This window comes from Ailuropoda melanoleuca, chromosome 7 (genome assembly GCF_002007445.2).
Source record: "Ailuropoda melanoleuca isolate Jingjing chromosome 7, ASM200744v2, whole genome shotgun sequence".
Classification (NCBI taxonomy): Eukaryota; Metazoa; Chordata; class Mammalia; order Carnivora; family Ursidae; genus Ailuropoda; species Ailuropoda melanoleuca.
In genome coordinates this window covers 28,029,993-28,044,693 of record NC_048224.1, presented here as the reverse complement: position 1 = coordinate 28,044,693, position 14,701 = coordinate 28,029,993, and the positions used below count along the sequence as shown (strand labels likewise).

At 40.1% G+C, this 14,701-nt stretch overlaps 1 protein-coding gene across 3 annotated transcripts in view; it reads right to left on the bottom strand.

The window, feature by feature from the left end:
- The window catches only part of NCBP1 (nuclear cap binding protein subunit 1), a 38,328-nt gene that overhangs the window by 5,877 nt on the left and 17,750 nt on the right, over positions 1-14,701 (bottom strand). For all 3 annotated transcript variants that reach the window (XM_002914933.4, XM_011219343.3, XM_034664160.1), the window contains 11 exons: positions 13,983-14,080; positions 13,207-13,270; positions 11,464-11,574; positions 10,645-10,709; positions 9,139-9,201; positions 8,819-8,893; positions 6,573-6,676; positions 4,482-4,604; positions 3,195-3,297; positions 2,274-2,367; positions 1,467-1,570 (listed from right to left, as the gene is read on the bottom strand). In XM_002914933.4, coding sequence (XP_002914979.2) covers positions 1,467-1,570; positions 2,274-2,367; positions 3,195-3,297; positions 4,482-4,604; positions 6,573-6,676; positions 8,819-8,893; positions 9,139-9,201; positions 10,645-10,709; positions 11,464-11,574; positions 13,207-13,270; positions 13,983-14,080 — 1,004 coding nt within the window. The remainder of the gene's footprint in view (positions 1-1,466; positions 1,571-2,273; positions 2,368-3,194; positions 3,298-4,481; positions 4,605-6,572; positions 6,677-8,818; positions 8,894-9,138; positions 9,202-10,644; positions 10,710-11,463; positions 11,575-13,206; positions 13,271-13,982; positions 14,081-14,701) is intronic.

Genomic DNA, 14,701 nt, shown 5'->3' with positions numbered 1-14,701 from the left:
ATAATGACACAGGTTAGTCATCAAACTCAAAGTCTAGGGCATTAGTGGACAGGGCATAGAGCAGAATACTTCAGCTCTGGAAGCAGTGGTCAGGGAAGGCTTTGCAGAGTTAGGAATACTTGAGCAAAGGGTTTAAGAACCGATGGAGCTTTGGAGCCCTTTATCCATTCAAGAACGCCGGTGTTTGCTTGCTTTTTTTTTTTTTTAAAGATTTTATTTATTTATTTATTTGACAGAGACAGAGACAGCCAGCGAGAGAGGAACACAAGCAAGGGGAGTGGGAGAGGAAGAAGCAGGCTCACAGCAGAGGAGCCCGATGTGGGGCTTGATCCCGTAACGCCGGGATCACGCCCTGAGCCGAAGGCAGACGCTCAACCACTGTGCCACCCAGGTGCCCCCCCCCCTTTTTTTAAAGATTTTATTTATTTATTTATTTATTTATTTGACAGAGACAGAGACAGCCAGCGAGAGAGGAACACAACGGTGTTTGCTTTCTGACTGTGCACTTTGTTGTGACTCTGGATACGCTACTTAAGCACTCTGCAACACTTTCCTGTTTTGTAAAATACAGATAATGTAACCCCCTCTGTAGTGTGGGGTGAGGCTGAAAGGAGTCGCAAACGTAAGTCACTCAGGATTAATGGCTACCAAATAACCTGGGTGGTCAATATTCTGAGTTTGCAAATCTGAGAAATGTCTGTAGCCTTCATTTATGAATGCCAATCTGGCTGGTATGGTAACCTTAGAGCATACTGTTCCACCCTAAGGATTCAGTTCAGACCAGTGTCCTCTGCAATACCAAGTACAATGAAGAGGATGAAGGCTGTGATGGATTTTTATATCTTTATAAGCAATATTCCTTTATTTCCTGTTTTGAGTCAACTCCTGTTCCAGTCCCCATCAGTTAGAAAGCCTATGGACTCAACTTCACCATGCTTAATGAAAAGTCTCTTCCTGAGGGGGAAATGGATCTAGAATGAGTCTTCTGCATTAAGTCCAGGTTTTTTGTGACTGAGGGGAAACACCTCCCTTCCCCGCGGGCACTCGGGCCCAGCAGACTTTTCCTCAATCCCTCCGTGATGTGTACTTAATCTACGGTGACTCTGGTTTCTCCTAGCGCCTGGTATGCAGTCCAGGTCCCCAGCTGAGCTGGAACTCTTCCCTGCACCCCACTGTCTAGCTCAGACCCTGACACAAAGCCTGATCTTCTCTGGTCTGGATCCTTTATCAGCGATTCTGTTTGGCTGGCTGGGCCCTGATTCAATCTGCACTTGTGTCATTAAGAGACGCTGCAACTGCCTGGCTGTGCATGTGCGCTGCCCGGGAATCCCTGTCCAGTCCAGTCCCACCAGGTCACACCATCAGGATATCAACGATGTCTGAACCAGAATTTGGAGCTCATGTATGAGAGCAAACATAAACTGATTCTTAGAGAATACAAACTTTGTAACATAATCCACACTCACCTAGTAAAGTCTCGAGACAGTTCTGAAGAGAAGATCCAATTTGCCACTGCAGCACAGTCAACAATCTGTGTACGGATCATCTTATCTACTAGCACAGCAATCATCTACAATGAGAAAAGAACTATTAGGGTAAATCACACTTACATGGAAGCCACAACAATCCCACTACTACAAAACCAAAGTAGGAAGTCTGAAATGCATTTTCAGTGGTTATGGAACAGATCAGTTTGATCATTAGGTCTTAAGATTGATTCTGCACTCTGGCTCCGGTACTTACTATAAGAAAGTAAGAAAACTACAACGCCAGTAAAGATGGAGCAAAAAGAAAAACTGTTAGTGGTAACACCTAAAATTTTATGAAAATATTAGAAAATACAAAAATATATAATTTCTGTTGAATCCTTAAATTAAAAAAAATCTACGAATGTTTTATAAAAAACTTAATATATTCATTTTAATGCCTCTTTAAAACACATAGTACGAAAACAGTCACTGAGATTTGAGAAATCTGGAGCTTGTTTATAGAAATTGGGTAGACTTGGTAATTATTTCCTAACCCAAGTGGTAGACTCTTCCAAGCAACAAGCATTCTTACTACATATTTAAAACTTGTTATGATTTAGTTTTGGACTGTAACATCTTAACACTTGCTATTTAATGAATTAAATATCATGACTTCTAGTGCATTAAAAAAACTACAGAATTTAAAACCATTATAGTCAGACTCAAATTTCATGTTTTAAAATAATGCTGCTAATTGCCTTATTTTTATATCAGAGCCTCAACATGTCTAATTAAAATTCTTACCTGTGGATGGTTCCTCCAGACCTCAAACATAACTCTTAGAACATGTAACTTTCCTTCATCACTCTCAGCTAGGGTTTTGAAGACTTCATGAAACCTTTGGACAGTGGGGGTAAAACAATACCACAGATAACCTTAGTAAGGATTTTAAGTTTTTCAAAGCCTTTTCGATGCTACTCAATTTACAGTGCAATACATAAATGCAAAATAACTGAATGTTAACCATTAAGGATATAAAAGGTATGATTAGGAATTCATGGTTTGTATGAAATTTGTCACAAAATCTTAAAGAGATTTTCCATACACCACTGTTAGCCCAGGACTCAAGTTTACTGTGTATCTAAGACGAGATGAGGGCTAAGGAACTGTCTCCAAACACAGGTGAAGTATCCTGACTGCACTTTCTGTGGGAACCCTGCAGCAGAGACTTGGAAATTGAGACAGTGGGTGAGAAGCCCAGGTCCTCTGCTCAGCTGAAGGAGTATCTATATGCCGCTCTTCCTCTGGATTGTCTGTGGAGTTAGAAAGCTCTGTCTTTAGATGCCAACCTTTGGGTGGCTCCCCAATATGTAGCTGGCTCTCATTTCTGCTTACCTTCCTTTAGGAAGATGTTTAGACAGGGTGAGAGCTTCTTGACTATATATATATATGATTGCCTTATGGACCCAGGTTTCACTAGTTTCTCTAAAGGTCCACATGGAAAAATGTACCTGCCATGGACATAAGCAAACTGTTCATACAGACTGACAGGAGCCAAAACAGGGTGTCAGCTGCTACAAACCAGAACCACTGTATTAAAATACACGACAATACTATGAAGATCTTCATGTTCAACAACGTCAGCTAAAAATTACTATTCCACTGGTATACACCAAGCAACATTCCAAACCCTCCAGATGGAGGATGTGTTCTTGTTGCACTTACTTTGCAAGAGCGCTAAAGGAGTGGCTGAATGATTTGGCTGCCAAGTGTAGCAGAGTCTGTACAAAGACCTCTATTTTCAAAGGGTTAAAGCTGAATCCTTCATCTGAAAAATATTCCACAGTAAGACAGCTAGAAAATACAAGTAGAGCAATTCCTTGGTCCATCACCTGGAGAGCTAGACGGAGGGCGTGCTCACATCCACGCATTCAGTCAGACATGTCAGTCATGTCTTCGAATACCAACAAACAATAAAAGACCACTGCTTATTTCAAATACTCAAAACAGAAAACTAAGCATAATCTGAATTCTTAGTTTTTTGGGATCGGTTCCCTAATTCTTCTATATGATCCATTTCTTTTACAAATAACCACATAAACTTCCTTGTTCCTATCTCTCTGTATGGTGGCAAAATAATATGTTAATAAAAAAATTCAGCAGACACTTAACAGTTAAGTCTTAGGATGTCTGACAATGTCTAAATTTACTACCATCATTTTGACATATGCTTTCTCCTAAATACATTTTCTATCATAATACAAATTTCTTAGAAAAATCCAAACAAAATTTTAGTAATAAATAACCCAAAGGCCATTCACGTTTTATTCTGATTTAGTCATTTACTACGCACGTGTCCTTACGCACAGCTCCAACAAAAAAATTTTCCCCGAAATGTTACCCAGTTGTCCCAGACTTTTCAACTGCCTCACTGATTTCTCTCTTCTGGTGCCAGTATCACATTGCCAAGTTACTGTCGTTTTCATGATCTCTTTTAATACCTGATAAGGCAAGTCCCTCTCATCATTTTCTGTTTTGTTCATTTACTGATTCAGGTAAACTTACAAATCATTTTGCCTATTTTCCCACTCTGGCCCAGACAAAAATCTAGGGATTGTGGTTGGAATTACATGGCGCATACTCAGTATGTGTTAAACATTATTATTGTAATAGTTTAAATTGGTGAAAAATCCAACTTTATAATTCACTGAGTCCTCCCATTCAGGAACCTTTCTAAAGTGAAAACGGGGAATGTTTAAAAATCTCTAAATGATAGCAGCGTATTTTACTTTGTGTTTAGTTTCTCAACGGAATGTAAGCTAGGTCATAGGTGAGGAGCTCTTTTTACATAAGGGAGAAAGTAGCTGGGGTTCTAGGAACCACTGACACAGCGCACGGGCCACTGGTTAGGAGCATCTGCTGAGACTTAAGAGGAACTCACATTATGCTTTATACTGATGCTTTAACCTGGCCTATACATAGTTCCACCAAAGAAGTACTTAATTCCCTTACCGTCATCGTCATCCTGGTTAGGATTTGGTACATCTTTCAGAATGCTGAAGATTTCATCATTGGTTGCTTTACTTTTAAAGGCAACAGATAAACAGAGGGCGACTGAATGTCCAGGAAGAGAATCTAGGCACAGAATGGGGAAGAGGGTAGATCAAATTTTAAGATTGTTCTTGTAAATAAATAAGAAACTTCTATGACTGTCCTCTGACAGTCTTCAAATCCCTAGGCTTTTCTTAAGCTAAAAAGCTGAGACTTAATGTATTTCTTTCATTTTGGTCAGTGCTCCTTCTTCCTCCTTTTTCCTGAGACAGTGACAACTAAGTCTGAGTTTGAACAGGGAAAGGCTGCCAGTTTGCTGGGTTTTTTTGCTTCTGTCTTTTGCTGAGGCCACACACTTGAATCCGTGTAAGCCAGGTGCTCTCATGCTGTGACTCCACGTATTTACTATTACTATCTGCTGAGTCCTTATTGTATAAAATTTGCACTAATATATACTGTATGGCATCACCAGAGCAACTGCAGATCTTAGGGCAGACAAAGGGATAACAAATAAAAAGAATCCTGACATAGGAGTTGCTAAGCGTTTTGAATGAATGAAGTCAATTACAATAGGTCACATGTGCTGTGTGCTTTTCCTTAGAAGTGGGAGAGAAAATAAGAAAAAGAGAATCCCCTGTCACTGAAGGGTCTACAATGTATTAAGGAACCAAGACAGCCACAAAAAATGTAGCAAGAGCAACACAAAACTGGCTCGCTAAAGGTTCATATTTATAGAAGAGGAGAGTGGGCCAGACCCTAGAGAGAACACAGGAACTGGAAAGAAAAAGGGCTTTCCAGACTTTAGGCACAAATAAAGGCAAAACCGAGAACCATGAGCCCAGAATAGATAAAAGAGGAAGTGGCCTGGCTGCAGCAGGAGTCCACTTGGGAAAAAGTCACAAATAACGTAGGAGGGACAGCTGTTAGGCTCAGCTGCTTCTACGGGAAAAAAGAAAGCTCAACGTTCAACAGAAGTTTGAGCTCCTGCTCTCAAAGACCGCCTTATGCTTCTCTGGGCCGGGATGAGGCAGAGCTCAGACCTCAACACGTGCACGTGGCCCCCTCCAGCTCTGCGCCTGCAGGACAGCACAGCGGGGAGGGCGACGCTGCTCGGTCAGCGGGGGTGGATATGAATCGGGGCTCCACCACTCGGAAGCCATCTCACTGTGGCTTCACCTCTTTGGAGATGTTTCTCATTGTAAAACTAGTCTAATAAACACACTAATTCTCAGAGTTGTCTCAAGGATTAAGTGACATAGCGACACAGGAAATGTACTCAGCATTGGGGCCCTGAGTTTACTTCAAGGCAAACAGGTGTAGTGGGGGGGGTGGAGAGCCAGGGGCGCAGGAGAAGGCAAGGGAGAGGAGTGAGTTTCCAGCTGTAAGAACTGCCACAAAGCACGAAGTGGGAGGCCCGTGGCGCAGCCATGTGCAGTGCCATCTGCAAAGACTGACGTGGAGAACCTCCGCCCCTAACTCCGTACCGGTGATCGCCAATGCACGACACCTTACGTTCCTTCAGTGCACAGTACAACATGGCGTATCACAGTACAGGCCCTCTGAGTCACAGTGTGATCTCAGACATGGGGTAACCAAAAAGTAAGAAAACTGTATTTAAAAATTTACTTCTAGCGGCATACTGCTGGTCAAAATACAGTCTCTCTGCACCTGTGCTCCCACACCTGAACTGATATCACATGGTCATCAATTCAGATAATCTCACTGCTGTGACAGATGCACACTCGTTTAGTAAGTTCTGGCTCTACATTCAACTTGCTATACTTAGCAGCACGTTTAAAATAATGTCAGGGATATAACATTGTAGACAACATTAAGGAAAAAATCTTACAAGCCAATAATAACTAAGTAAATCATGAATCTTCAAAATGATGACAGGGCAAAAACAGTGACCAGTATAAATCCATCTTTCAAACAGAAAAAATATAAACCCAAGAATAGAAAAAGTTCACTTTCACCACCTTAAATAACGGACTTCAGAGAATGCTGGTGTCAGTACTTTTAAAAGGCAACGGGATGAACTGTATTACTTACTGCTACTTTCATCTCCGTACTTGTAAATGCAGGTTGGGTTTGCAGGACATAGAGCTGAGAAGGTAGGAGGAACAATATCTAATATACGCTGATGATAAGACAACCTACAATACAAATAAGAGCCTCAGAAAATACCGTTCGTCAGTTCCATTCTTTGGTAGCCTCCAACTTACCGGAAAATCCCATCTCTAACACCCTGGACTCAGCTGACAGCCAGCCAAGAAGCCAAAGGGGAACACAAGTCCTTTAAAGCTTTTGTCTATGGCAGCATACCGAAACTCAGGCCTTCTTCAAAACTTCCTGGTTCACAATGAGGTGTGGGCCAGTGGGTCTACAAGCCTGGTGACCAAAGATGTGGAGTGGTACTGGGGTATGGTGGGGCAGAGGAGAGTCTCCATGATGGGGAAACTGGTTATACTGCAGCAAATAAATATGTATCAAGGCTAAGGGGAGCCAAGTTTCCTAGTTCCTGAAAAGGTATTTAGAAATCATGGCAAGGGGAAGGCTAGAAAAAATGAGGTAGAGTTGGAGGGATACACACACCTAGGTGGATATAAAAAGTTATGTACGTGTGTGTCTGTGTGCATAAATGTATATAGACTATCTTTGTCCATCCTAAGAGCAATGAGCGCATCAAGTGTCCAGATCTTGGTTCCTAAATACCCTGCCCCACTATTAGGAACTTGGGCTCCGTGAGGGGCGCCTGGGCGGCTCCGTTGGTTGAGTGTCAGACTCGTGATTTTGGCTCAGGTCATGAGCTCAGGGTCCTGGGATCGAGCCCCACATTGGGCTCCCTGCTCAGAGTCTGCTTCTCCCTCTCCCTCTGCCCCTTTCTTGCTTGTGCATGCATGTGCGCTCTCTCTCTCAAATAAATAAATAAAATCTTAAAAAAAAAAAAAAAAAGAAAGAAAGAAACTTGGGCTCTGTGAATAGAAGATTCCAGGGGAGGGGCAAGGAAACACAAGTTGAGCCTGGAACAGCTTATGCCAAAAATAAGGAAATGCTTAACGAATGGAGGGGAATATTAAAAGAGAAAAAAAAAAGACCCAGGAGGCACAAGGGACTCTAAACAAATCAGGGACAATTTTGGCATCAAAATTAATAATGACAACAAGAGATTATAACTCACTGAAGGAAACCGAAACCCATTAGTCCCTACTGATATATGAACACAAGAATAAATAAATGGGCAAAAAAGGATAGCGCTTTCTTACAGGAGAATGCCGACTAATAAAAGTAGGGGAAAAATGGAAAAAGAGAATCACTATTTGGCAATCATCATCGTGGTGGCAGATAAAAGGAGCAGTTGTCAGTAGATGTTTGATGCAGGATAAGATGGGCATCATCTCAGGATCTCGCCCACAAAATATTAATCAATTACAAAGGGAAAAATGGTGAATTTAAGGTGGAGAAGCCTGGCAGACACTGCCATGACCAGGGGACCCAGGCTAACATTTCCAGGGCTAGGGCTCGTGTGCTTCCCGGATGCGATGCACGAAGACGACCAACAGTACAAATCCTGAGTCTGGTCAAGGGCACACATGAGGGCGACTCAGGAAAGGCCTAGATTCTTTAAAACATGAAAGACAGGAAAGAGTAACCGGTCAAGCGAGGAACGTGAAGCACATGACAACTAAATGCTACTGTGTGCTCCTGGATGGGACTCCGGCCCAGAAACGGCAAAGACATTATCGCGACGGTTGGCCAGGACTCGCGTGCGGGCTGGACGGCTGTAGCCCTGCACCACAGCCGGGCTCTCCCCCGGAGCACCGCGCACGGGCCGTGCAGGAGCACATCTTTGTTGTGGGGAAAGACACAACGCACCACATCTGCAGCTTGTTTTCAGAGGGTTCGGAAAAAGACCAATGTGATGGGTATATATATACAGAAGGGAAAAAGAAGTGAACATCCGAACAAATGGGGTGGAGTGTTAACAACTAGGGAATCTAAATGAACAGGATACAGAGTTCTTTGCACTATTTTGGCAACTATCCTGAAATGTAAAATTATTTTAAAGTACATTTGACAAAAAAAACATATTGGCCTAATTCACACAGAATCCAGATGGCACAGTTGCTTAATTTTTTTAGCCTAAATCTTGACTAAAAACCGAAAGGGGAAGAGAGGCGGATACTTGGATTTAAAACATGGTATTCTGCACGTATGTCACACATACAAAGAAGAGAAAATCCCCCATAGAAATTAGGAGAACCAAGCTAAGGAGAAAACAAAAAGAACTAACTCACCTCATACATTTTTCTAGAACTTCTCTTACAAATTTTGGTTTGGGACTTTCAGGATCTTGAGTAAGACAATCTGACCTAATAAGAAAAGGTAGTTTTATTATAAGTTCTTACACATAATCTGCACTTACACCTAATGTGTACTTAGCTACGAGTTTCCCTGTACCTAAAATTATTTCATTTACACACACACACACACGTATACGAAAAGTAAGTATTTCAGACTCCACAGAAGACTGCTTTTATGTTATAGCTTTAAATGTTAAATTTTCTTTATTATGATAACTGCAGAGAAAGGAAAGATAAAACATACCACCACTTACCAATCTTCCCAACTCCAACGGAACTGGAAGTTACTTAGATGATGGGAAAACCAATTAATAAACCTACAGAGAGAAGTGGGAGGGGGTGGGGGGGAGATAGAAAAGGATGAATGGTTGCAGTTTGTAACAGGAACTTATATAATCCTGCAGACAAATAAAATCCTCCTTTATAGAGTTAATTGAAAAGCATATCCCCCTACCAAAGCTGTTACCTTTTGCTGTCAACTTGCCCTTTTCTCTGCAAATCCTGTAATTCATCTTCTCCCAAAAATAATGGTCCTCTATCTCACTCCTTGTAATAGTACTATCCTTTTTAAGTGAATAACAGATAATATCTGAGTGCCTGTTTTGTGCCAGACACTATATATACATGTGTGTCTGTATGTATACACACACGTATATATATATATATAGTTGAAATCTCACAATAACTTCTAAATAATGTAGTATTTCCCCCCATTTCAGACAATGAAACAGAGGCAAAAGAAAAAAAAATGATTAAAGGAATTGCGATAAAACATTTCTAAGTGTAGTATCTCATCCCCACACTATACCCTTTTCACCACAAATTATACATCTCTTTTCCCCTAAAAATAATCTGATCTAACTAGAAATCACCTTAGTATATAGTATAATGCTGTGCAATTTGTAAGAGCCCAATATATAACTGCTGAATTTCAAACGGCATAAATGTGATGTCCAACACAACTCCTAGTTTCATTAATTACATTGGGAGAAAAATCAGAAGACGCTTTCTCAAAGCATGTCCCCCTCACAGATCTGTGATTGCAAGCCCTGACATTACTCAGGATAACAGGTCTGACATAGAACAATGCTTACTGATAACGTTCAGACATGCAAGCTGAACAATGGACACGAACGATCACGGTAACTGCAGAAATGTTCAGTACCTATCCCGATCTGACCTGGGAAACGGACAGAGGTGCAGACCAGCTGATAGAGGTGGTATACAGGCTTCCCCCAAAAGAAGACAGTGGGCATTCAATTACCACACCTCTAACAACCCAATATGGTCTTTTGTATAAACTGAGTCTTCAAGCAGTAGTTATGCAGAAGCTAATTATTTTAGAAGCAGATACTATCTATAAACAAAAATACATACAAAATATATTTATACATAATAAATATACAGTATTAGACTCTGCTTCTGCATAGGGGATAGTTAGTACAAACCCTATTTTAAAAGCTTACATACCCAATTACAAAGGAAAAAGTATAATTATACCAAAGCACCAAACAAACAAACAATGAATGAAATTAAAGATAACCTCAGCATGGCCATCATTTCATACTGAATTGTCCTAGAAAGCATAATGTTACATTACGAGTTTTATTATTATACAGAGGATTATTTTGGGGAGGCAAGAAAGAAAAATCAACTTAGAAATTCTAAAAAGGCAAATGTTTTACTGATCAAATTCTTTTATACAGTACAGGACGCAGAAGCTGCTAGCCATCAGTGTAGGAATAAGGCAATTACTATACCTGTCTACACATGTAGTGTTCATCGTGTCCAAACGCATGTATAACATTTCAGTCGCCTGTGCAAGCTGTGAATTTGAAGATAAGGAAAACTACTCTCCATCCCCCTTCAAAATAAGTTGTGATAAAAAAATAACATTTCTTAGATGTGTAATAATGCTAAGCGTCTTTTCATAGAACTGATTTTTTTAAAAGCAGCTTTGAGTTACCAATGACGTACAATCAATCTGACCTGTATAGACCCGTGAAATAAACACAGTGAATATCTCTATCACCTCTCCTCTAAACTTTCCCCACGCTCTTTTGTAATCCTTTCTTCCCCTCCTCCCCTGTGTATGCAAGCAAATATTGGCCTGCTGTCACTGGATTACTTTGCATTTTCTTGATTTTGTATAAATGGAATCATACAGTATAAATTCTTATTTGGCAACTTTTTTTCAGCATACTTATTTTACAATTCATTCAAGTTGTTGCCTGCACCGAAAATTTGTTCCTTTTCATTTCTGAGTAGTATTCTATTGTACAGATATGACAAATTTGTATATTCATCATGTATTGATGGATATTTGGATTGCCTCATTTGGCGTTATAATAAACTTTCTATGAACATTAATGCCCAAGTCTTTGTAGGGAAATGTCCTTTCACTTCCGTTAGGTAAATACCTAAGAGTGGAATGGCTGGATTGTGCTTAACGTATGTTTAACTTCTGAAGAAATGGCCAAACTTTCCATGAAGTGATTTAAACCCACAGCAAGAAATATTTAATCATCTTTTAAAGCCAGGCCAAAGAGAGTTAAGTTTAAAAGCAAAGGGAAGGATACAACTTGGGGCAGAGAGCCAGGCTGAAGTTTGCACAGCTCGATGAGCAGTGTTGTGTACATCACATCAATGTGCGGGGGGGCCGGAAGCTGAAACAGCTCTGCAAAGATCACCTACAAGAGAATCATGAGTCAGAACTCAATTCAACAGGGATCGCTGTACTTCCATCAGAAAGACCTCAACATTCTAAACGTAAACTCTGACTCCATGGCATTCATAATGAAAAAATAATTACTTTTTAATCTATCAAATTATGCTCTTTAAAACATGGAGATCTGTAGTTGGATACTGTAATGAAAATTTCATCTTTCTGTAACTCCATCAAATAAGAATATGCAAAAATTAATGCTTATTTGCTACTGCCAAAGAACTGTGCAATTCAATTCCAACTCTGCACGTATCAGAGTTGATTCAGGCTGGTGATCCACCAGGGCCTCATTCCTAGAAGTAGTAAAAACGCTCACTAGGTTCTGAGGATGGGAAGAGAAGACAGTCAAGTCATTCCGGGCTGCTGCTTCCACACTGGTGCCTGGCCATCTTGTCGGTAGTCCAAGATTTCTTTGCCATGACTGTTGTTCAGAAACTTGTTTCTACTCTCCCTATATAATTCATGGACCACCTATCTAGAATTCTAAAGCCTGGTCTGCATTCTTTCTTCTCACTCCCATCTCCCATCCCTCTGTACTTGATTCTGATGAATTTTTACACATTTTTTCAGATTTGGAAATATGACTTATATTTTGCATTTCAACAGACGTGTCAATGAGTCAGGTTCATAGTCTAAACACACTCTCAAGTTTTATAAAGATAGGACAAATGCAGTATGAATAAAAAGTGAATCTGTAACACATCATAACTATGCTCACTTTCATGAATATTTTAACATAAAGGTAATGCAATCGACAATCTGACTCACGTATGTGTCAGGTAAAACACTGTCTTTTAGAACAAAAATCTCTACAAGGTGTTCAACTTTACTACTATTGCCCCTACACATGACCTAATATGGGGGACAAAAGCATCATCTCTTCTTCCTACTTCCGAAAACAATGGGCTTTTATAATTTCTAGGAATAAATATTCATACTTATCCCTACCTTACGATACAGGGAATAATAGAGTAAGGAGATGCTAGCAATAAGAGGCCAGATAAACACAGTTAAGGACAGGTTATTTGCCTAAAGTAATACAATATTTTTATTTATTTATTTTTTAAAAAGATTTTATTTATTTGACAGAGAGAGCACGCACACGCACAAGCAGGGGGAATGGCAGGCAGAAGGAGAGGAAGAAGCAAAATCCCCACTGAGCAGGGAGCCTGACATGGGACGCGATCCCAGGACCCTGGGATCATGACCTGAGCGGAAGGCAGACACTTAACCAACTGAGCCACCCAGGTGTCCCAGTAATACAGTATTTTAAAGTATTCAAGCCAATTATGTATCTGGTAAGTGGACAATGTATTCAGAGGACTGGAGATAACTTACACTATCCACGAATGAAGACATACTATATAAATAATTTATGGGCAACACAAAATTCCATTTGGCTACCGTCTCAACCTCTTTTCTCTTTACTAACATGGCTAACAGAGCACCAAAACCGGTAGCAATTTCCTTGCTCCTATGTTAATTTTCAGTACCTGACAAGTTGCAAGGCGGAAAAAAATCGCCAAGAGTCACGTACACTTTAAAATCAGCAGAAAGATTCTGAAACTTAGAAACATGCTCCACGTGGAATGCATACCTCAACTATGTGGTAGTTCAAGGGGATCTTGTTCTTCCCGGGATAGCTCACCAGCTGCGCAGCACTATGAAAAATGTAACTGAAGTTCAATACGTACACAGAGATACATAAAAAAATCAAATAAGCAGCTCCAAAAGCAGCACATTTGGATTCATGGGAAAGAAATCTTTTCTGAAATGCTCTAGATTTTAGGCACTTCACTTAACTATAGACAAATTACTTTGTTTACCACAAGGAAACTCTATAATGCATCCTAAACTCCTTGAAAGATCAAAAGGAGTATGAGTAATAAAGCATATTCAGATCCACTAACTTTAAAAGTGTTAATATAGAAGACCACTCCCCAAATACTATATTCCTTTCCACCCTAAAATCTAAACCAAAACTTTCTAAGGCTTAAGGAAATACTATAAATAACTTTTCCAAAGCTTGATATATAAATGCTAGAAAACTATTATTCCCATAGCATTCATACCAAAAACAGTCTGTTATTCAAGTTAGTTTGTCCGTAGCCTATGGCAAATATCCACACAAAAAAAGCCAACATTATGTGCACATTACTATGAAACACTACAGAATTATAAAGCAGCCAGAGAGATACTATTTGAGTGTGAAGGGCCTTGAAAAAGCACAGAAGTGTCTTAAGAGATTGGTCTTATTTAGCAAAACAGAAGGAAGAGAAGATTTTCTTATACTCTTAACATACATTCTGCTCTTACCAAATCAAAACTGCTACTTTTTCTCCACTCAAAAAGTTACCATGAAAAGAATCTTACCAAGTCTTCCTTTCCTTCCAGTGGGACTTAATGATGCAGTGAAGATTCTCTTCTATGACAAATCTTTCAACTGAATGACTTCCTGGCATTACAGGACCCTGGAAAGAAAACCAAATGTATATACTACAAACCTAGAAAAAGAAGAGATACTGTCTTTCATCTATCCAACAATTATCTGAGAGCTTATGTTCCAGACACAGCACTGGGTGCTGAGGATAAAAGTTCAGAAGTGTGAAAACTCCTATCACTGTCCTATTCACGTCTATCGACAATACAATTAGACTGGCAGTGGCAGCATTTTTTGTGGTGCCCCTGACACCACACTCCCACCATTCATCTCAAACCAGAGTTTATATTATTAGCTCTACATGGTTTGATTTTTTTAAACCAAAAGAGTGGATTAACTTCCATAATAAATACGGAGAGAGGAAAAATTTTTATTTCAAACACTGTATAAACATAAAAAGTCATGTATGCATTGAAAGACAGCCATACTCAGGGCACCTAGGTGGCTCAGTCAGTTAAGCGTCCGTCTTTGGCTCAGGTCATGATTTCTGGGTTCTGGGATCGACCCTCCCCTCCCCTCCCCCCACGTCGGGCTCCCTATTTAATGGGGAGCCTGCTTCTTCCTCTCTCCTTCCCCCCACTTGTGCTTTCTTGCTCTCTCTCAAATAAATAAAATCTTAAAAAAAAAAAAAGACAGCCATACTATATTGTTT